At 36.0% G+C, this 24,110-nt stretch overlaps 2 protein-coding genes across 7 annotated transcripts; both read right to left on the reverse strand.

Moving 5' to 3' along the window:
• Positions 1–269: 269 nt before the first annotated feature.
• LOC133287465 (uncharacterized) lies at positions 270–3,203 on the reverse strand. The gene is made up of 7 exons (XM_061485088.1): positions 2,932–3,203; positions 2,148–2,254; positions 1,985–2,026; positions 1,745–1,832; positions 1,152–1,245; positions 674–774; positions 270–537 (listed from the first exon to the last, which is right to left on the reverse strand). Exons 1-7 carry the CDS (start codon positions 3,060–3,062, stop codon positions 414–416), a joined length of 687 nt encoding a protein of 228 aa, XP_061341072.1. The 5' UTR covers positions 3,063–3,203; the 3' UTR covers positions 270–413.
• A 9,931-nt stretch (positions 3,204–13,134) lies between these two features.
• On the reverse strand, positions 13,135–18,686 carry LOC133287469 (protein arginine N-methyltransferase 1.6). 6 transcript variants are annotated; one of them, XM_061485093.1, is made up of 15 exons: positions 18,126–18,686; positions 17,833–18,040; positions 17,465–17,590; positions 17,108–17,272; positions 16,907–17,025; positions 16,738–16,817; positions 16,250–16,521; positions 15,868–16,098; positions 15,282–15,355; positions 15,042–15,135; positions 14,728–14,877; positions 14,526–14,600; positions 13,994–14,090; positions 13,547–13,780; positions 13,135–13,450 (listed from the first exon to the last, which is right to left on the reverse strand). In XM_061485093.1, exons 1-14 carry the CDS (start codon positions 18,443–18,445, stop codon positions 13,623–13,625), a joined length of 2,169 nt encoding a protein of 722 aa, XP_061341077.1. In that variant the 5' UTR covers positions 18,446–18,686; the 3' UTR covers positions 13,135–13,450; positions 13,547–13,622. The 6 variants fall into 6 exon arrangements, with proteins under 6 accessions (XP_061341077.1, XP_061341078.1, XP_061341080.1 ...); XM_061485095.1 differs by lacking the exon at positions 13,135–13,450 and having other exon boundaries at positions 13,760–13,780; positions 14,405–14,600; positions 15,868–16,104; XM_061485094.1 differs by lacking the exon at positions 13,135–13,450 and having other exon boundaries at positions 13,729–13,780; positions 13,994–14,600; positions 15,868–16,104.
• Positions 18,687–24,110: the final 5,424 nt, after the last annotated feature.

The raw sequence follows: 24,110 nt of genomic DNA on the forward strand, positions 1-24,110 counted from the left end.
GAAGGGCCGCTTTCTTTATTCCTTTGCAATGTCAATAATTGATACGCACCACATAAATTGCACTCAAACTACTAGGTCAATGACGTCGATCCAATCAGAAAATTGAAAAGAACAAGGAATCATATAGGATGAAAGTGGGATAACCTTACTGAATTTTATTTTCTATTTTTCTGGTTTAAAAGCAGTAGTTCAACGCCAAGAGAAAGACCTCGACTAAGGTGAGCCAGATTCTTAAACCCAGGGGGGCATTAACGAGCATACACCAAGTTACAACTATGAGTAGCATGTTAAAATACAATACTTATAAGAAAATACCAATATATCCATTAATAGTTGAACATGTAGATACAAAAGGTAATCTGAAATTAATAAGTTTCTTTGACTCCAAACAACTCGAGCTTCTGACACAAGACTTACTTCATATATTTGTGCAGGAATTTCCTATGGAAATCGTTCCTGATGGTATCATTGATGAATCGCTTAGCAGCCTTGGTTTCACCACGGGCTTGGTTCTTAAACACCACATCATCATCCCACCTAAGCCAACAAAGTGCATGCAAACCAATAAATAAATAAATAAATAAATGTGATCATGACAACAAACCAATAGGGTTAACAGTAAAAGCTGTCATTTTGGTTTGGCGAGCAGTAAGATAAATATCTAGATTCAAACCTTCTTTTAACATTGAAAGATGCCGGATTATTTAGCAATGGGTTTCCTCGCAGAAGCTCTGCCTCCTTCACTTTAAGCTCTTCCTCTTGTTCTTGTCGTTCCTGCACCAGGAGAATTCATGTATTTTTTTTAGTACATAAGGGCATTTACATTTGTCTACAACTTACAATTAACATCATCAGAACCAGTTAGCAACCAACGTATAAGTTGCTAAAGAGAGAGAGATGCTATGTGCTCAACCACCTATTCAGGCCCCACAACTATCTTTGTGTTCAACAACATCGAAATGAATTACAGAAGGGTGGGAAAAGGGCCACTGCATCCACCTACCCCCCTCTCCCAACCACCTTTCCATACAAAGTGAAGTAACAATTATACTAGCAAGATATAAAATGTAGAGAGCAGTTCAAGATACACATCAGGAAAGCTTAAATGGCATGATTTGAACAAAGCAGTGTATAAGAAGGAATAAATTTACCTTGCGTAGCTTTTCCTCTGCTCTTTCCTTCTTTATTTGTTCAAGCTCAGCCATCAATGCTTCAGCATCATCCTCATCATCATCGTCATCATCACTGACAGAGGTTAAAAGTAAAAAAAAGAAAAACATAGGTGCAAACATATACTCAGCTGCAAACGAAGCCAGTCTTATCAAAACTAAATTATATTCGATTGCTCATCCAGCAAAACTCCAAATGCTGAAAGCAGTGCTGTGCACTTACACTTGCTTATAGCTAATTGTCTATATGTGATATGTCAAAAGTATCAATAAATGATTGATTATGCCAATATAAATAGTATACATATTGATGCACATGTACTCACGTACACATACTGACAGGTCTATATGTTTTAAATTGTCTAAATAAAATGCTTTTTGCATATCCTAAATGATATGTGTGTGTAAATAACAAATGAAGTATATAATTCCGATGTATTATCATAAGATTTTGTATAGTTATTTATACTGGAGCATTTATATTCTTAAAAATTGGGTTTAGTTTAATTCAGTTGCATATACATCATATAAAAATTCTATGCCATTAAACATAAAGTTTAGGTAGAATTATCAACCTCTCATCATCACTTTTGACTTCAACATCAGAATCATCTGCATCCACATTACGTGCAACAATGTGGTCTTCAATTTCTCTCTTTGATCCTGTGAGGATAAAAGCCCATCAAATTAGAAGACTGAATATGAAATACCATTATGGTTTCTTTCTTTCCATATTTTGTTTCCTCCTTTTTTGGATGGAAGACCATGCGCAAAGTATTTATCAGTAAATTTATACTAACTAGCAGAGAGAATACCTTCCAAAAACAGATGGTTACCCTTTCCATGATCCCTGTCATCTGTCAAAACATAGAATACAGTTGAACAGTTACAAATTGCAAAGCTCCTCTGACAGGAATGATGCAACTCAAATGCCACAAGTAAAAATTTAGAAAAAACATTACACATTCATAATTGTACCATTATAAGATTTATTTTTTGATGAGAAATGCCTCCGTTCACGATCTTCCAGTTCATCACGTAGGTTCCTTCTCTTTAATTCTTCCGCCGTGTCCTGCCCTTCTTTCCTGGCAAGATCAAAATACAACACTATTAGGGAGGAGAGATACACCACTTACATCAGCAAAAATGCATACGACATGATAACGCATTTACATTTAAGTGTTGCTTCTTAATCATATAAGAAGAGAAACATATGAAAAAACAAAAAAATAAATAAAAGAAAAAGAAAACGAAAACATTCTAAATATATATAAGGAAGCAGGTGTAATTTGAAGTTTTAAGAGGTATTAGAAACAAAATAGAAACATACCGAGTGATGAACTTTCCATACATATGCAATCTCCTTTGCCCTCTCAGACGAAGGGAGGAAAGAAAAACGATAACATTTTAAATCCATTCACTAAGTACAGGTTAAATATGAAGAATCTATATAATTACAATAATTTCGTGAATCAATTGAGATGCCTATCCTATATTAGTCCTAAAAACAACTAATAAACAAGAATTAACATGGAGAATTTTACATTAATCTCAAATTCATCACATGTATGTAATTTTACCCAAGTGAATTGTGATTACATCTAATATCATCAGGGAAACGAAGTTCCATTATAAATTTCAACTAATTGTAACTTTACAGAGACATAATGTTCCGTACGCAAGGAAACCTAGATTGCATTCCAATCAAAATAAAAAGATGACAAAATTTGGGGGAAGGGGGAATTAACAGAAAAAACCATACCTCGGCTTCAGAGTTGTGTGCGAAGCGATGTCCCTTGACGAGTATTTCTGTGACGGACCAAAAATTCGAGTACCACCTTGTTCGTTGCCACCTTTAGCAGGTGCCCACGTGGGTCGAGCAGCGGTCGTCATCGGATTGTAACTTTTTAGGATCGAAGAGTTTCAAGGTTGGTTGTTTCTTTTCTGTCACCGACTTTGTTCGCTGGTAACGGAGGAAGAGAAAGGGTTTCGGAGATAGAAGCCGAGAGGAAGATGAGAAGGAGAAAGAAATAAAGTGTGAAAAGCTGAATGGAAGTCTATTTATGGGATGGGCTTACCTCTTGGACCCGGTGTTAACTTTGTGGGCTTATTCAACAAAACCATGCTGGACTCGTCTCTTATACGCGGACGATTTGTTTAGATTTTAAAAATATATATTTCAAAAACAAATAAATGAGAAAAGCACTTGTAATTTTAAAGTATATGATTTTATGTCATCTTAAGTAAAATATCGTATTTAATGATTTAATGATTTATATCATCTTAAGCACTATATCCAAGCAGTTTCTAGTGTGAGGCTTTGATTAATGATTGAGAATAAAGAAGGGCAACCTATTGAAAACAGATCATTAGAGAAAGTTGCTGTTTATAAAATTTGTCCCTCAAAATTCCTGAAATTGTGTGTGAGTATTTAACAGTGTTGTTAAATCCGACTCGGCTATCGACCCGGTTGGGGTACTGGGTCACTGATTGGATTGGTGGGTTACTGGTCAGACCCGTTGACTCAGATAGATATATATATATATATATGAACATATAAATTCAATTATATTCTCTATATCTAAAATGAATTAAACAAGATTCATTAAATAAGCTCAAAAACATGAAGCATAAATAAATAAAAATGCATGTTATTACTATGTCAATTTAAATTGCAACTCAGAATCCTCATAAACATACCTCTCAATGACATTGAACTTATATTTTTCAAATTCAACTACACTAAAATGACATATGTCACCTTCTCTAATTTATTATTCCACAAATTGCTTCAGTATTAGAAACTAAGAGGTCATTGTAGAAGAGTATACTAGCAAATAAAATTACAAAAAGTTTTTAAAATGAGTTTTACATTTTTTTTTTATAAGATGAAACAATTTTTTTTAAAAAAAAAAAATACATGACCCGGCCGGGTCACCGAGTTTGGCCGATTTTGTCCGAGTTTTGACTGGATTTGACCAGGTCGATGCATGACCGATCCAATGCTTGACCCGAACCGGTCTGGTAACCGGTTCACCGGATCCCGGATCGACCCGACTGGGTCGGGTTTTACAATAGTGGTATTTAAAGAAAAATTCATGTATTCTCTCAACCTCATTACATGTCAATAATTTAACAAAAAAAATTTAAATTTAAACATTACATATCAAAATAGATAGGAATTTATCAAAATTTGTAAATATCTACAAAACAAATAAACAAAAATTTTACAATCATATTCAACATGAGAAAAGCGTTTCCACGTCATTTCATCTTATCTTCAATCTTCGAACTTTATCTGACGCCAGTGAGCAAGGCTATGATTATCTTCTTCTCGATGTAAAAAATGTAGACATGAATGACCACCCTGACCTTTTTGTCACACGAGCATATGAATCTAGCGGAAACTTAAAATCCTTGAAAATGAGACATTGATTAAAAAACCAACCAAAATTAAGTAACAGGGGCTAAAGAGCAATAAACAAGACATAAGGGACTTAAAAAATAAATAATTGAAAGAGGTACCAGTTTTGTTAAATATTTTGGTGACCGGTAATGAAATGGTAAAAAGTGTGCAGCATCCATGCCCCCAAGGTCATTAGGAGCATTGCAGAAGTCACACTCGCTTGAATATATTTATATTCAGATTTTGGAAATGCATGTTGCTCATAGTCAAGGATTTGACGATTAGAATTGAAATGACCCCAAAAAAAATAAAATAATGTATTTTATATTATAGGAAACAATTTTTTCTTTATTTTTTATACATAGATAAAAATATGTGAGAATTATACAGGCCATACGAAGAGAAAAGAGAAAAAAAATACATAAATCACACGTACTTTTATGTGTATATTATGTAGGAAATAATTGTATTTTCTATAACATAAAAAAAAAAAAATCCCAAAAAAAAAAAATCACTTCCTAGATTTTACGTCCCTCTTTAAAATTTAATTATGCAATTTAAATGTAGCTAAAATTGCATAATTTAGGATTTTTATTTTCAACCATCGTCGAGATCATCAAATTTATACCAATATTAACAAATCAATAGCATCGTAATTGAAATAAACTGAGATCTTAGATAATTTCATTACTAATACTTATTTTTTTTTTTTAAAAATCTGAGGAAGTGTCTAATCACAGAAATCGAATTAAACTAACAAGCTATAGAATCAATTACACAGATAATACCATAAAAGATCCTGATGATTGATGAAAGTAATGTAAATTCACAGGATCAAATCGAAATAGACATCGATTTCCGACATTCAAATAATACTACAATACATAGAGTAAGAGAGAAATAAGATACAAGAAACGACAAGTTCAACAAATGAACAAGGAAAAAGAAACTGGAATAAAGGGGAAGTAGAATAATAACCATGATTAAAGTGCAAGCATTGAAAGGTCATGGAAAGTGTGGGGTCCAATTTGGGAGTCCTCTGACTCTGAGGATGTTGCAGTGGTGGAGGTGAGTGCTGTGAAGGTTAATTGAAGAGCTCGTTCCAATCTTGCGACGTTGGAAAGTGGGGGTTCTCTGTTGAAGGCAATTTGAGTCAATCGGAAAAGGAACAACCTTGATTGGTAAAGGAATTCACCTCGGAAAAGCCTGAAAGGCAACAAGATCTTGAGCACCAGTGGGCAAGCGAACCCAACCAAACCAGGCCTTAAACCGTGGCTAGCTAGTTGCCAGTGAACCTTAGCCAGAGCCACCATATGCAGACCCATTTGGAGGATTTAGACTGAGTGAGCTCAACTACTATAGACTTCAGACCCAAGTGGAATGAACTCAAAGGGAGGATGCGGAGGGCATATCCATTTTTCAACTACCCTTTAATCAAGAAGCACAATAATAATGATGATTCAGCGTTAGAGTGCTCTCTTCTGATAAGAAAGCAAAAGGGTCAGGGGATTTTTTTATATAAAAATATTGCCTTTTTCAAAAGCATATCTTGTAAAATTTTGATTTTACGTTTCCCCTCATCTCGGCCTAATTATTATTATTGTTTTTATGCTGTTTGAAAGGAACTCTTTGAAAGAAATGTTATTTAATTCTCATTCCACGTATTGACAATATTTTTTAGGGGTTTGATTTTCTTGTGTTAAATGATTCAATTCTCATGTTAAATGAGAATTCAATTCTCATGTTGTAGAGAAGATAAAAAGCATGTGAGACCCATGTGTTAGAAAAAATTATATATAGGACCTATGTCAACACGGAAATCGAAGGATGTATAAAAAAATTTGAATTCTTATGTTAAATGAGAATTATAAAACTCTATTTTTTAATAGGCAAATGTGATTCGCGTTTGGGTATACAAATTGGGCTTTGGCATCATAGTTATCCACTGTCAGTACTGATTCCGCATGGTTACTCATCGTACAGTTACTATTCACCTTATATTGTAGTTGCTACTTGTATGTCAATATATGTTGTTAATAAAAAATAGTTTCATTTTAATTCTTTATAAAAAAAATTAATTTAAGGTCTCTAAAATATTTAAAATGGACTCATTTAATTAAAATTGTGATCCTTCACAAATTTAAAAAAAACTCACATTAGTCCTTTAAAAAGATTAAAATAAATCCACTTTAAATTTCTTAAAGACCTCGAGATTAATTTTTTTTGTAAGAGACTAAAATAGGAACCGTATGTTTTTTTCAAAAGAATATTTACTCTTGTTTTTATGTCCTCTATTTTCACATTAAGCCATTTGATCTTGTGGTTCTTCCAGGGAGATTGAAGTTGGCGGTGGGAGGAAGGCATCCAATATGCATCACTGTTCGCTGGTTGTTTAAATAGGAGTTCGGATGATGGTTAACTAAAAACATTTAAAAAATAAATAAATTAATTAATGATGTTTTTTTGTTTGTGTCTTCTTTTCCAAAGTTAAATAAAGTAGTTTAATTTACCAAAAAATATAAAATAATGTACATCAATTGTCTCTTAAGTGACAAAATGACTTATTACCAAAATCACTCAAGTGCAAAAATGATATGTGGCATCATCTCGCTGCAAATGAACATGAAGGAATATTACGTAAAGCAAATGCATATCTCACATAAATATATATCTCACCACTCATACTTCCAATATAAGCACTGAGTTGAGGGACTTTTGATATGGACCTTTTACATGCAAGAAGAGGACTCATTCCAAAGGAAGGCCCAAAAGACTAAAAAATCATGACTTAATTCTTAAAAAAAAAATATGTGCATCCCACATAAAAACCGTGGGCATCTCGCCAACTCAACTGGAAAACCACTTGCCTAGCTGCATAAGCAAGTGGGGCTGGCGAGATCGTAGTTGAGAATCATTTGACCACCACTTGAAACCAATGACTAAATGATAGTACCACCTCGCCGCAACCTCTACTAGGGCTAGCCTGACTATAGGCATCTCGCTCAAGGAATAACTTGTGAAAGGCCACTACACTCCACCAATAGGAGTTGACACTAGGGGTGGCAATACAGGTATTGACCTGCGGGTTGACCCGTGACCCGACCCGCCAAATCACGTGTCGTGTCAACCCGCGGGTCGTGTCAGGGTTGTGTAAATGTTACCCGTTTATTTTCGTGTCGGGTCACGTGTCAACCGCGGGTTTGCGTGTCAACCCGCACAGTGTCTTTTTTTTATTTTTTAATTAAATATTTTATTATATTATTATTTTTATTCATTTATATATTGATATATATAGTCATTGTTTAGTATAGAAAAGAATAGAAGGAACTAAAAATCTCAAAAAATAGAAGCTAATCTTTTTTTATTTTTATTTTTATTATTTATTGTTTTTAATTTATTTATTTTTCAAAAAATTCCACTTTTTTTTTAAATTTTAAATTTTGAGGGTCGTGTCAGGGTTTGTGTTTTACGACCCGTTTACAAACGGGTCGTGTCAGGGTCGTGTCAAATAGTGTACGGGTCAAAAACGTGTCGTGTCGTGTCGTGTCGGGTTGACCCGTATTGCCACCCCTAGTTGACACTGCCATACAAAAGCGGCATAAGCAAGCCATCCTCCCATTATAAATAAGGTAAAAGGATATATTCTTGAATACTTGAACTACTTGAATATTAAATTGACTTGAGCGTCGGAGTGTATTGCAGGTAATCCCCCAATCTCCTGCAACTGCCCAGAAGCTAGAGTATCAACCCAATTATCTCGCCAAGGCATCTAGACCATCTCACCAACGGCTCATCATCTCAGCAAGTATTTTCTTCATCAACATCCTTTACATCAATTGTGTGTGATCTAGCTCATCCCAATAGTTGTTAGACTTATCAAAATCAACTTGCTAGAGTCATGCGATGGACAAATTCAGCTTTCACAAAAGCACTAAAATGGAGGGGTTAGGATAATAATCCCCTAAAACGGCAAAAAAATTAATTCATTGTTTTTCTGATCCTCTTTAAATCTGGACTTATGCCAAGCACAGGCTTCAGAGTGAAACTTGTCTTTGGCTTCATTCCATTTAGACTCCTCCTTCCAGCAACTTTCCACCACATCCCCAAAACTATCATTAGTTAGCCAAGCTGCTAAGAACCTGAAAGGTCTCAGGCCTCCTTGGAAATCATTTATGTTTTCATCCTTGAGAATTATGGGTCTATGATCCGAGCCATGGAAGTGGAGGTGAACAACAGCCCTATTGGGAAAGGCCAGGTGCCAATCCTCATTCACCACCAACCTGTCTAACCTTTCCTGGATAGTACCTCTTTTCCAAGTGAGCTTAGGCCCAGAAAACCCTATATCCGAAAGACCACTCCCACTGAGACAGTCACCAAACTCCTGCATGCTATCCCAACATAGACTAGCCCCACCAGTCTTCTCCCCTTCCTCAAGATAAGCATTAAAATCCCCCATAGCTGCCCACTTACCACCACCTATAGCTGCAATTCTCCTCAAGCTATCCCACAGAAACCTCCTTTCAACTCTTCTCGGGCTACCATATATGAAGGTAAACAATTCTTCAACCCCCCATTGCAACCACTGAATACAAGTGTGGACAAACTGATGATCCTCCTCAATAATTCTCACATTGACAATGCTTTTATTCCATAGCACCCATATTCCTCCAGAAAGGCCTACAGCATCCCTTATAAAGGAACTATCAAAACCTAAACTCCTGGCTACACGCTTAGCCTTATTACCACTGATTCTGGTTTCCAAGAGAGCCAGAATTTGAATCTTGTTTTGAAACACAAAATCCTTAATAAGAGCAGAGAAGCCTCTCTTCCCCTGCTCCTCTATAGTTCCAAGTACTAATTATCATGAACAAAGAAAGAGGAAGAGAACATACCCCCAGCTAGACCATCACATGTGATCCTTCCCTGGCTCCAGCAGCATTCGTAATATCATCCAGGACCATCCCTGATCTATCTCCATGTATTGCTCCCTTACACTCACTTCCTCCATCAGGTGGGTTTTCCTTGAGGCCAGGTTGAGCACTGGTACGGATTAACTCCTCTTTCCTGTTAGCAGTACCCAGGAGTTTCCCATCCATATGGGGAACTGCAGTCTCAGAGGCTTCACCAAAAGTAGCCCCCTTTAATGAACCTCTGTCAACCAATATAGCCATCCTATTGGAGAGTTTGTTACCTGTAGCCCTTTTCATCGCATGATGATTAGAGATAGGCACATGTTTGCCAGCAAACTTCACCTCAGATCCACTTCCCTGGGTCGAAGCCCCCCACCATACAGAGCCTTCTTTTTCCTTCCTCATTGACTCATCTTTTGTTGGTTAGGCTCAATCACAACCTTCCCAATAACAGGTATGGATTCTGGATCCCCAGGCTTTTGACCAGGGGTAATATCTTCTGTTTCCACCTCTAGGGGGCCAAATCTGGAGCCCGAAGCAGTACTGGTAGTTCCAGACTTGTTCTCTCCTAGCACTGGCTTCTCCTTGCCAACTGAAGTTTCTTTGGATTTTAATTGCTGGTTTGGTCTTCTGTTGCTCCTCTTCTGGACAGACATCCATTTCCCAAAGCCATTAACCTCCTGACTCCTTTCAACTTCTCCTTTCCCAGTATCCACCGAGTGACCATGCTCAGCATTCTGGCTATTCATTTCTTCAACTGCATCCACCTCAGGTTTCTTGGGATTATCCGAGTTAATCATACAATTCTCCTTCTTATGCCCGTATTGCCCACACAAAAAACAGATCATATGCAGGCCCTCATACCCTATGTAAAGCTGTCTTTGACCAATTCTAAATTTGGAAAGAAGACTCTTACTCAGATCAACTCCCACACATAGTCGTGCAAACCTTCCCCTGTCAGTGATCTCCTCTAACTGCCCTTGTCCACTGATCCGCAAGGAGTTCTTATCGATCCTCAAAGTCCTCCCCACCATGTTCCCCATCCTCCATAAGTCCTTGTATGTATAGAACTCCCTGGGCACTCCTGGGATTCTAATCCAAACAGCCAGCTTCTTGACTTGCTCATCAAATCGATCGAAATTAGGCCTCCACCTTTGCACTATAAGGTAATGGTCCGCAATGATCCAAGGACCCTGCTGCTGTACAAATAAGTAGTCCTGACTCCTCTCAAATTCGACCAAGAAGTGGTCATTCTCCAGATCCAGGACTTTGTACTTCCCTTCCAGGTTCCAAAGCCTGTGTATCCTACTCCACAGAAACCTGGCTCCTATTCGTTTACCCATGAGCTTCACTATCAAAGCCATTCTCCATCGCTTACATTGTTCGACTTTTTCAAGAACATCAAATTGATAGAAGGGATTCAGCGGATCATCCTCTCCAATCTGCTCATAAGCTTTCAGAGCTTCCTCTTCCTCGATTTCCTCCCGTTTGCACTGTGCAACCCAGTCATCAACGTCCTCCTGCTCACCGTCCCAAACGCCATTAATACGCAATAGTTGGTCCTTGTAAGACACCAACCGACGAGGATCTCTTCACCCTTCGTGCGGTCAGCGTCTGCATCCACCATCCCTACCGTCTCTTCCCTTCCTGACTCGACCTCCATTGCGCCCGCAACCAGAGGATTCTCGAGCAAAACCTGATCCATCATCAAGCCTCCTTTCGCCTTCTTGGAATCTCTATCAGCAGTCTTTATCTCCTCTGAAATAGGGGATCTTCCCCCCTTAGCCACCATCAAAACGAAACAAACCCTAACAGAGCTCAGAAAATTCTTCTCACGCGCCTCACGCGCCCCTCATTCTTTAACTTTCTTTTTCATCAATACAGGGTTACTTCTTAAACGTACTTATTTTATTTTTTTTGGTGTAGTTAAACATACTTATTTAACTTGCACAGTGGTATACCTATCACTTGCAGACTACACTAATTTTGATTGTACAGTGGTTAAATAGAGGCTCGTAAAAGGTGGAGTGAGATGCAGACTATGATTTAAAATTATATTCTTTAATATAGTAATAAGTAAAAATTCATACTACCAGTGCAACATACTGAGTATAATGCTAGTTAGTTCAACAAAAAATTCAAACCATAAATATCTTCAAAATCAGTTCACGAGGTCATTTACATATAGACCATTCTGCATGATATTACCTCTCCCATCTCGGAAATGAATTTGAAAGGAGTAGAAGTGACCTAAGAAAAAGCACTATCTATCAATAGCAATGTCATGGCGTCAAATAGTATTGTTATTTTCATTTTATTATTATTTTTCTTTTGAACTATTTTAGATGATTGTGTAGAAAATTGTGATGGTCTCATTACCCTTAAGTAATAACACTCCGTAATACAAGTTTTCTGCCTTTGATGAGCTTCCAACTTAATACGTATTAAGAGCTAAAATGAACATGAAATTGGTCTAAATATAACTAAAAGACATGACAATTGTAATTAAAGTGTTCTTTCACTCTGAGGAGTATTTTCATGAGAATTCTTGTGTTTTTATAGGGATTTTGGCCCATTGAAAGAAGGTTAAGTTGAAGAGCTCAAGAGTAAGAAAGAAAAGAACCTAAAAGAAGCAAGTTAGCCGGCACTCATGGCGCCTCAAGCACCATCACCATGAATAGCTATTGTAACAATTTTGGGGGGAGGGGGGGAGTAGAATTGCCTTTCGCAGCATCATTAGTGCCAAAGTGGCGCTCCTTGGAGCGCTAGGTCCACAATCTTCTCGCACTACTAGCGCAGGCATACACATGGTTTTCAAGTTTAGAAATTTTGAATCTAATCAACGAGGATCTAATTGAAGATTTTACGTGATATTACCTCAATATAAAAGGGAAAACTTTTGGAAACAAGGGTAAGCATTCGACAAAAGGATAAAGAAATCAGAGAATTTAAAGCTTAGAGATCGAGGAATAGGGTAGACAGTAGATCGAAGCATCATCATAGAAATCAACCAACACCCAATCCGTGATTTCTTTTAGTTTTCTTCCATTTTCTTGTTTTGTTTAAGCCAGTTATGTCTAGTTAATTTCTTTTGTAATTAGGGTTATGGATCCAACGTGAATCCTTATGTTGATTTAATTTTCTTTTCAATAAAATCCATTTGAAATTGTTATGTTTATCTTGAATTGTTTGTTCAAATTCTTGTATCACCTGATCAACTATATATGAATAGAGAAGGTTAGGGTTCTAAATAGAGATATTAGGATTTTAATCTAGACAAAGATAAACACCAATTCTTGCATGTTCTAGACATAGACTTATAAGATTTGCAAACTTGTAAGATTCATCGCGCGTAAGACTTAATCTAAAAAAAGTTTCCTAAGAAATTAGGGTTCTAATTAGATTAAAAGGTTAAACAACTAATACATTAGGGATTTAACTAATTATCTCTTAGATGATGAATTGTTTGGAAAAATAAAATTAAAAGTTATTGAATTAAGTTAAATCATTTAAAAGGGATCAAAGGTGAAGTAAACCCTACTGTGTTTTCCATTCTTGATTTCCAACCCATCTTTCAATTGTTGAACTCTGTTCTTGCATTTAATTGCTGCTTGAAATTTGTTCTTTTATAATTATTGTCTTCATCGATTACTTTATTTAATTGACTTTCCATCAATTAAAAATTACTATTCCCAAACCAACTTTTGATTTGTCCAGCTTAAGCAAAATAGTAAAAATAGTATTTGGAGCCCCAAATCCTGTGGGAACAATATTTTACTCACTATTTTATTACTTTTACGACCGGTATGCTTGCCATGAGCGCAATAGCCTTCTTGACCGCTATTTCTCCCTCCATTACAACTGCTGCTCCATCAAACTACCAGCCTGTCCTCCTATGTGAAATTCATATAATCCCACCAGATCTTAGCGTAGCAGCAAACATGTGCAGCGTATAAGCATTAGTCCTATGACACAGAAGTCAGATTCCTCTGAAAAGAAGCAGAATTCACCATGCACATATATCATGAACTCGAAAAAGAACTCAACCAATGTTAGCTAACCATCTATTTTGTCTGCCACTGATTGAGAAAGATCTGTCGAGCCAGAGCAATAAATAACGGCTTGAGTGAAAAAGCATCATAAAAAATCAGGTATAATTTTGAGTTCCCCCTCTGATGGATCAAAAAACGCTTCAAGAACTGCAGAACAACATGCTTGGTCATTTCTCGATCTTTCGGGTCCTACTGTTCTAGGTGTTGCAAGAAGCTTTACTCCCTGCTTCCAGTATCTCTTATCTGCAATCTTAAAATGGAACCAATAAGCAATAGCTCATTGTAATGTTCTAGATGCTTTACAAGATATAAGTGTTTTATGTCTTAGGCCTTGATTTAGTCTTTCATCAATCATTTTGGTTGTGGGTGCACCATGCAGTCAACCCGAGGTGTTAGATCTTAGAAGGGAGAGCGGGGACTTCACAGGATTAGTTAATATTCAAAAGAGAATTTGACCTGGACCAGTAGATATCACAACAGAATTTTGCAAACCCATCACCCAGTCAATCCATAGGACAAACCCATGACATACTCCAGTCTTGGTGAATTTAACCTGCAACAGACAGATTTCAATATCATTATGTAAACCTATTGTTACCGTAGAGTATTACACATCTACAGCAGTTACGAATCAATTCAGTTCTCCAAAAAACTGAATGCTCATGTAATATAGCATTCTATGAAGGTAATTACACGTGCAAAATTACTTTTGCGTATGATATAAAGGTAGATATAATGAAAGACAACTGCTTATGCAATCTTCTTTTAATAATTGTTCAACAGTTAGGTCATGTTTTTCCTGTGTGATGCTGCTCTTAGGTATTTAATAATAAATCAATTCAGTTAGTAAGCTACACCAGAAAGAACCTGTTGTGCAAATTGCAATACAATCTTTTGGTGTCAAAGTCCTTGACTACGCTACGCTAGGCAGCAAACCTGCTGAACATGCAAGTGAATCCAAAACTCACATGATGATATATCAAAATACCTGGGATTTTCCTTGACATTGGCATATTTTTTTTGAGAAATCAAACTCCATCACATCAAATGTCTCACTAAGCACCTGAAACATTGTGCATAATAAGGCTGCATTGATACACTATTGTTATTAAAGTAAATGAAAATTTCTTTCCTTCTTCAGTGAGGGAACCGGCTCATTACAAAATGTGAATTTTAAGGAGATAAATTACGTCAAATTCTCCACATTGCCACACAAAAAAAGGCAGACAAGGACCCTCTTCCAATTCAGGTAGATGACCGCAAGCCCCCAATGTGGCATTTACAACCGAATGGTCAAAACCTTCTATCTTACTCACGCAGCAACGACTTTTCCAAAGATCCTGCAATATGTTTGTCCCATTAATCCACATATACAGCCCCTCCACCAACCAAAAAACAAAATTTATGTTCTTTCAATCCATTTCCTAAACAAAAATAAATGCTTTCCCAAGCAACAAAAAATATGCGAGCTTCTTTTAATCCATAGTTTAAGAGTTTAACTTACAGGGAGAGAGATGGCACAAGCCCTCAATATTCCTTTACTAGGAATTATCAGAGCATCTTCAGATAGGATATAATCAAGTGTAGTACGATCCTTCCTAAACCACGATTGAGTAAAAGTAACTCATGAGAATGTTAAGAGCCAAAATAAAACAAGAGCATGTTAAAGCATAACAGATTTGACATAACAGATTTGACACAGCAAATTAAGTTTGATCATTGCAAGCGGTATTGAGAAATATACCAAAAACGTAGGTTCTGCCATGGAAGCATGCTATCATGTCCCAAATAGAAAGGTTCTGCTATTAACAGATCAACCTACAGATAAAACACAAAAGCATGGATACTCAAAGCAAATCAAATATTCACCTTAGATGTTATTTACTACAGCATCACATACTGTTGAACATGATACTATGCAGTGAATACATTCTAAGTACAAATAATATTAAAAAAAATAGGAAAGGTTTGTTATTAGGAAGAAACACATTCAAATATTGTTTATATGCAATAATTAGATAAAGCATTTGTAAATTAAATCAATGCATATCATAAAGACTCTACGAGTTCAATACAAGTAATAAAGTTCCATTAAACAAATATAGGTAACAAAGTAAAACTATATTTGCTTAACTAATCTCTTCAATTCTATAATTTCCAGGCCTCTCCATTCATGTGCAAAGTCATTTACATTTTCCATTTATGCTTCCCGGGCATAAGCAAAATGATCTATGCCACTATGGTGTAGGTTTCTAATAGAACTTAAATTCATATACATATATCATTCAAAGTAAAGCCACACCAAACAAGTGGAATCACAAAAATTCCACCTTTTTCTGGTGTGTATCATGCATGGTTAACTGTTTCACCCTTTTTTCAAGAACTTCAATGCAATTAGGTGACAAACGATTAGCACAGGCAGCGGCTTGCAAATAATGGAGGCCCCTTTCCTTCAACCCCGGAAGTAATGATATCACATGTGGTGCTTCTGAAAGATTTGCCATAAGAAGCGGTAAAAATATACTATCATCTGCAACCAAACATAATGAGCGACCTCTTCCCTGCAACTGTAAAAAGTATTAGTTCTTGTAAACAAATAGGTTAGGTTAACTTGAATGAAGTAAGAGAAAGAAGGTTTCTGTTTATAATTTGTTTCTTATACAAGTGAAAGGTCATACCATATGCTATGAGGAGGAGGAAGAAATATCTTACCCCACTTTCAATGGCTTTTAACATTGAAAGCCTCCATCCTTTGTCTCCATAGATTGCAGCCCTTTCTGGAGGCAGTACAAGCTGCAAATCTCCAGTCGTCAGCCCCTGATGCAAAACCTTAGTTGTTGGAACTTGGGTATCTAAATTATATGAGATACTAGTGTCAGTATGAGTAGCACGTAAATGAATTCCTTCCCCTTTCAATATGGAAATACCACTGCCTGGAACAAACCAAACACACTGTTTCCAGTGGTCACACCAATCAACAGGACCTGGTATAGCACCAATGCAGCATCATTAATGAAGATTCTAAGATATTAACAATTATAAATATTCATAAAACATACTATCATTTATTTCCACATAATTCATATTCATATTCATGCAACTTAACTTCCAAACAGTAACATGGCAATCATAGTAACGGAATGTATTACGCTGAAGTCAATACACCCTAACTAACCAATTAAATCATGAGAAACTCTCACTTGTAATTGTTGGCGAGCTTATCCACCTAGGGGCAGTGGAATAATAGATTGTCCCTTCACGATCAAGTTGAAGTACCCACCTGAAGCACACCCAGAACTTGTGTAACCTAAAAGGAAATCAAAAGCTCTGATAATACAATTACAGTAGTATTAAAACACAAATGATTACCAAGAGACCACAGCATGAGCTCTACCATCATTAGTTGCCTTTATGCACAGCTCAGTTTCTCCATAACTCTCTGGCCGTTTCCAAAAATCAAATTCAAAAATTTTGAAGGGTTCTGAAAGCTGAATGGATCTTGATTTGAGTAGGAAAGAAACTACTAATAAATTTTAAGGAAATGAGTCACAGAATTCTTATTTAACATACTGGCTTTATTTCTTCTCCTATTGGATCACAATGCATGGCATATTGCTGACGTTTGACACTCAAAACACTATCAAGTTCGGGAGGGGTAAGACGAATGCCATCAGATGCACTAGCCTCATTGTTATGCAAATCATGCAGCTTCCATAAGAATGTACTTTCAACCAGCTGAAGAAGGGATATGGAAGAAGAGGCACAAACAAACTTGTGTGACACTCAAAAGAAAAAGAAAGAATGCAATGAAAAAGATCTTTATTTTGTTAATGTAAGGATAAAAGCAAATAAAATATCATTTTTAACCTAAATTAAAACCAGAAAATAAATAATGACATAGATGAATGTAGTTGGTTCTCTGAGTACCTGTCCATATGTAGTTGCTCGATATGGCACAGTCAGAGGGTTTTCCATCAACAAATTGTCATGCGCATGTTGTAGGGTCGGTATAAGCCCCTCACCTAATAATTCTGAATCTAGAATCTCGCTTACCTATAATAACGATCTCAATTATCCTTTGTTTGAAGGAGGAATGAAACACACTTGGTTGTGCTAAAAAGAGCAACATCTTACAAGATCCCAGCAATTAGCTCTCTCTAACTTCGACCCTCACAGTCACTAATTCATTATTAGTATATTGAACAATTAAAAAATGAGGATTGAGGAACTACTAGGACACATGTTCATTATGATCAAATTGAACATGATTTTGGAATGAGAGCAATTCCACTTACAAGTACATCTGCACGTGAAGGGATATCAAGGCCAACAATGAGTTCATCAGAGCGCTTGTTGATGACCTTGATTCTTCCCTCCATCCCATTAAGACGCAGCACCTTCTTCATCAACTTCACCATCGGAAGGTAAGACTCACACGCAGTGACCCTTCCAGAAGAGCCCATAGCTCGTGCAGCCATCATCGAAAGCAAACCAGTTCCAGCACTGCACAATTACACAGAAAACGGACACTGCAGTGAATAAAAATCAGATTATGCAATAGTGCAACATTTTTTCTGATGATGAATACCCGATATCAAGAACGTGGCAAGGTTTGGTGATGGTTTTCTCTATGGCTTCACGAAATGCTCTGTTTCTGGTGGAGTCGTTGAGCATGTCCAAATACGACGTCGTGGCGAGAAGGGGTTGGTTGAAATTATGGGGAAAGCTTTGTTCGTTGTCGTTTTCTTCAATGACTACCCATTCAGAGTTACCTGTTAGTGGGTCAAGCTTGAGCTGGAAGATGCACTGGGAGCTCATGGTTTGAATAGCTGTTAGTTTAGAAGGACAAGTTCGAGTTCGGGGAAGGAATCGAGTGGCAATTAAGGCTTTGGTGAACAGAGATATCATGGAAGAGGTGCCTAGACCCTAAACCCTAAATTATTAATTAGGGTTTAATTTAACTGATAAATACAAGCTTATCCTTTGCTAATGATAAATACAAGCTAAGAACAAATGCTACCACTGTAATGTACAATCTTTTCCAAAACATGATATATTTTTTTCTACGAAAAATGTGGGGTGTTGATGGGAAATCATGGCTCACTCACTGCCCAGGGAGGAGGTCTACCGATGGGTGTGGTTGGGAAGAAATGGCCATGGGTAGAAAGAGATTGGAGAAAATTGGGAATAATTTTCATAAATTGAATGGTTGGTTGGTTGTTTTTTTTTGGGGTGACGGTGTGGGGGGAATGATTCTATTATATGATCATATTATCTAAGACGATTTTAATCATTAAAGTACAAAATGATGGTTATTTTAAAATTTTCTATTTCAATATATTTTTTCTTTTATTTTTTATTATAATTAATTTACTCTTGTATAGTTATAATCTCTAGTACAATATGTGTACGGATCACACTTAATAATTGTACATTGAAAAAGAAGAAGCAAAAAAAATAAATAGGTATATCCAATAAGTCTCTAACACTATTCTCTTCATCGCACTCGTTTTTATATATTTAATTACTGGAGAATATAAATAAGCTTTAAAAACCCTGAGTCGCTACAGTTATTTATAAGACTAAATTCAAACTACTAAACAAAATTAAAATTAAAAAGTAACTTGAGACCCACAACAATACTAACATTAATTGTTGTCTATGCGCAAAATAAGAGTAATCTTTAACAATATCAAGAGTTGTGTCAGTTTTACCTTCCTACACCATACTATGTCAAGAGTCATGTCATCTTTTATTGTCATTGTACCTCAAGAATATGACTTATAATTTATGTTGCATCGATATTGACAAGGGGTATAATACGACACGCCAACACGTTAATTCTGAAAAATATTAGATTTCGACACAATAAGACATATTTAGATATTAATATTTTTAATATATATAATATAATTTACATTTAATACATATAGCCACCAATAATAAATATATAACCAATCAAGTTTTTTTATACTTTATGTATTTTTCTTTACAATAAACTGAAATATTAAAATTGAAAGTTCTCTTTAACAAGCCCACTGTTTCTTAGTCTACAATAAAGTCCGCAAAACGTGAGGGCGTTTTAGTTGCTCATTTGCCCAAACGATTATTTCTATTAATGGAGCCAGTGTGATCCACTACATCCTTCCCCCCTTGAAGCCAATGGTCGTCCTAGAGGATGAAAGAGTCTAGAGCATGCTTGTGTTCGATAGAATCGATAATTTGTGCCTGACTTGGATTTTGCTTTATCAACGGTTGAAATTGAACTGGGAAACTAGAACGCAGCTATCAAGCACTTATTATGGTCAGTGGGCTGGACAAGACTTGAAGCCTCGTTGATCATGAAAGTAGGTGTGTTGTGGACGGCTGGGATTGAAGCTGAAGTGTTGTGTTGTTAGACGGCTTGATTGTCTTCCATGTGGCAGAGAAGAATTGGACCATTGAGCTGAGGCATGAGATTTTTCTTCTGTAAACGCTCTTGCTCTGCAATTAAAATAAAATCAAGTCTTCAGGCATGAGAGGTTGAAGCGCCAGTTGTGAGACCTCTGTATCTGTTTCAGTCGTGCTGAGCTTCACGCCTATGGAGATTGCACCTATTTTCCGCAATTTGTGGTGGTGGGATCAAATCAACAACTCTGCTACCTTCCAGAATGTCATTTTCTACTTCCTCTACGCAACTTATGCTCTTGTCTCCTCCATCGCTCTATTTTTTTTTTTAAAAAAAAAAACCTTAATGTTTTATTTTAGAATTATTTTAATTTTATAAAAATTTTGAAAATTTTATATTTCTACGCCTTGACTGTGTTTGACACGGCCAAAATCACATGTCTGAGATAGTTAATGTGTCCCAAAAGGTCCAAACATTACCGTGTGTGTTGGACGCGTGTCAGAACATGTCACACTTCTTGAAAAAACAACATGTGTGTGCTTCATAGCTTATAATAACAAAACAAAACTTTCAGAAAAAAATAAAATAGTAATAAAACCAAATCCTATGAGGTGTCATGTGTTTTGGGTATGGCTTATACTTCACATACTGATGAGAATCCTTATTAGCTTGGTTAGCAGAAAGGCAACTGGAGTCTTGCTCCGAGGTGAGGAGCGGGGGTCGGCTCCCTCGACCCATAAAGACCTGGTACTGTTGTGAGCCTCTAACATATTATAATTTTCTTTTACTTAATAGTTTGGGTTTGGGCCCGTGAATAACTGCTGTTAGCGTTTTCTAAATCTTATTTATATTTTCTTGTAAACCGAGTGACTTGTAACGAGTGTAGTAAGGTGAATATATACATACAAGTTGGACATAGCCTACATTAGGTGAACCAGGGTAAATCACTATGTCAAATCTCTCTTCCCTTCTATTTTGTTTTTTGATTTGTATGATTGTCGATTTCCAACAATATGAAAGGATCCTCAAGTATTAATTATCCATTTATTGCAATCTCTCCGAGTGTCATACACTATATGTACAAGCCTCTTGAGTTGTCCTCATCATCCTTTTTTGTACCAAGGGCTAGCTGATGACTCTTCCTATTTGTCATAACTTACAATTTTGCTTATGTAATTCTTTCTCAAGTGCCCAACCTGTTTACTTTTCCAACACCTTACTTCGTATTTATCATGGGATTTTGACTTTCTCTAAATTTACCTTTGTAACCAGATTTTGATTATTCATTGCTTCTCCCATTAATAAACAAAGCCTCATTTATGGTGCTTTCATAGCTTATCTTTCTCATCTCTTTAGACAAAAGGGCAGCAACATCAGTCTCAAAAGACAGTATACTGATATCAGTACCAATAGAAATAATGACATGCTCCCCTATAATTCGACAGTAATCAAAGTAAAGTGCAAGCTTTATCTTCTTCATCTTGGTTGACATCTACAAATGTAAGTTGCGCATAAATAATATTAAATTCATTTAAATGTGCATAAAAGGAATCACTTTTACTCATATGTAAATTGTACAACCGCCTTCGTAGAAATAACTTATTCACTAGTGGCTTGCTTTGAAAGAAACTTCTGAGCTTCATCCAAAGATCCTTTGTGATCTCCTCAGCGATCTCCTTCACCAAAATATTATTTGCAAGGCAAAGCAAAATCAAACGCACCCCGTCTCTAATGCTCCATCTTCGGCAGTCTTTGTAGGTACAGTCAGTTTGTCTTCTTCGATCACATACCACACATATATTTCAATGAGCAAAGCCTCCATCTTTAGTTTCCATAACTTAAAATTTTTTCCCACAAAATTTTTTACTTTCGTAATTAATTAGTTGACATCTTTCACAGATTAATTTCGCATGTTCCTGTTAACTAAGAAATTGCAATTCGGTGAAACCTCAATTTATAAAAGAAATCCTAATCACATAATCAAAGGTCTTGATACCAAACATAAGGACCAAAGCAATCACACACACAATCACAATAGAAAAAGACAAAGAAGGGAAGAAAAAATGACCCCATTTACCCTAATTCAGTGGCAGAGCCACGTACATCGTGAGTGTGGCCTCGGCCCGGGCTAAATTTTAATAAATTAGATTTATTATATATAATTATATAATTAATTATAATTTGGCCCAGGTTAAAATTATAATTTGGCCCGGGCTACAATTTGTAATTTAGCCCTATCTAAAACTTTTAAAATATTTTTGGTAAGAGATTTAAGTAAGTTGTATTAGGTTATGTGTTCATTTTCACTTGTATAAAAAAATATTTTTAGTAAAATTAAAATATACTAATAAAATTATAATTCTTCTTAGTACTTCCTGTTCAGGTGCTCTATATTTAATATGATTTAAATTGGGAGACTTATATTTACAAACTACACTGTGTACTCTCGGAAGTACACTAGGTTACACTATATATTTTCGATAGTATATATTATAATTTGCAAAAATTTGTAAACGGATTCTTCCCTAATTTAAATATATTATGATATGAACTATCTAAAATTAAGAAAAATGAATACACGTATAATTTTTTTGGCCCGGGCTCAAATTTTGAGCCCGGCTCCACCATTGCCCTAGTTCACCTCAATATGAGGCTACGTCTAACAAGTCTACTACCATATTCTTCTTATAGCACTCGTTACAATTTACTCGGTTATAAGAGAATATAAATAAGCTTAGAAAATTCGAAGTCACAACAACTATTTATGAGCTCAAGCTCAAACTATTAAACAAAAAAAAATTACAAAGTAACCCTAGGCTCACAAATACTAGGGCTCTACGAGCGGTACCTCAATTGCTTTATCTATGTGAGGGGGACATGAATTGTCATCTTGATACACAAGTAGAAATTCTCAACACCACTAATTTGTCTTGATAAGCCTATGCTTGTAAAATCAACAAAGTTATTTAATTATTGATTGTTGTTCTGTATTTGGTTTGGGCCTTGGCCCAAGGACTACAGAGCTGACAAAGTGACCGACCGTGCACCTTCCATTGTCATGGGAGAATCGTTACTGAATACAAGGAGCCTCTCAAGTAACCATTTGAACAATATAACACCAACCATCTCCCTTCTGCCCTTCACCAGGTATCCTCAAACCCTGGACAGAACAGTTCCATACCTATAAATTGACTGTGCATTTGGATTTATTCTGGTTAAGTCCCAGCTGTTTTATTGCTTTTTTTAACAACCTGTGCTCAATAGCGTTTTATGAAGCATAAATGTTTGGTATTTGTCAAATTTACTTGGACGCATTTCGCCATTGTCTTTATGCATAAAATACGGTAAAGATTTAGAGACATATTTTTATCCAATATATTTTTATTTTATTTTTTAATTTTTGGTAGAGTTCTTATCCAGTTTTTATAGGTGCATGTATAGAAAGAATAGTTTACATGGATAGGTAAGTGAGTTACCTTTATGGACCAATTACAATGGAATTTTTTTAGTCAGATTTTTGCCGTTGCATATGCTAGTGAAACCTGGATTGCTAACAATGAATAAATTGGGTCAACTTTGACAAGAATGCAATCAATGCATACCTAGCATAAATTTATAGTTAGATTCAACCTGAAGTCAATTGTTGCACTTAAAGCATGACCATCTGGTTCTTTATGTTACTTATTTCTGACAGATTTGGCTTTCAATTTTTCATCAGCCTCCACTGAGCATTGTTAACCAATAACCAACATGATCTACGCATCTATTGTTATACACCCATGCAAACTCTTCATCTTTGTGGTTACTTATGCTTGCTTATAGTTCATGAGTTGGTCTGAGAATCAAGATCCCAACTTAGTATTCAGATTAATGAATGGAATTTGAATATATGGTTCCAGTACAGTTAGCAATATTGTATTCGTCACTATGATGCTAAATCGTTTAACTTTTTTGCCTCCATTATATAATATAGTAGTTCCCTTTCTGGTAAAGAATACAATGATTGAATTCAACAATCAAAATTGTTTTGCATAGCATATTTATAGCAGGTAGGAAAACTACATAGACATATATATATTTCACCAAAAAAAAAAAACACTACATAAACATACCAAGAGACAGCTTAGTGAATGAAATCTTTGGCACTTGGGAATAAGACTATGTAAAAAAGAATAGGATATCTAG

This window comes from Gastrolobium bilobum, unplaced genomic scaffold (assembly GCF_033153095.1).
Source record: "Gastrolobium bilobum isolate Gb01-03AN ecotype WA unplaced genomic scaffold, APGP_CSIRO_Gbil_v1 utg5060, whole genome shotgun sequence".
Taxonomy (NCBI): domain Eukaryota; kingdom Viridiplantae; phylum Streptophyta; class Magnoliopsida; order Fabales; family Fabaceae; genus Gastrolobium; species Gastrolobium bilobum.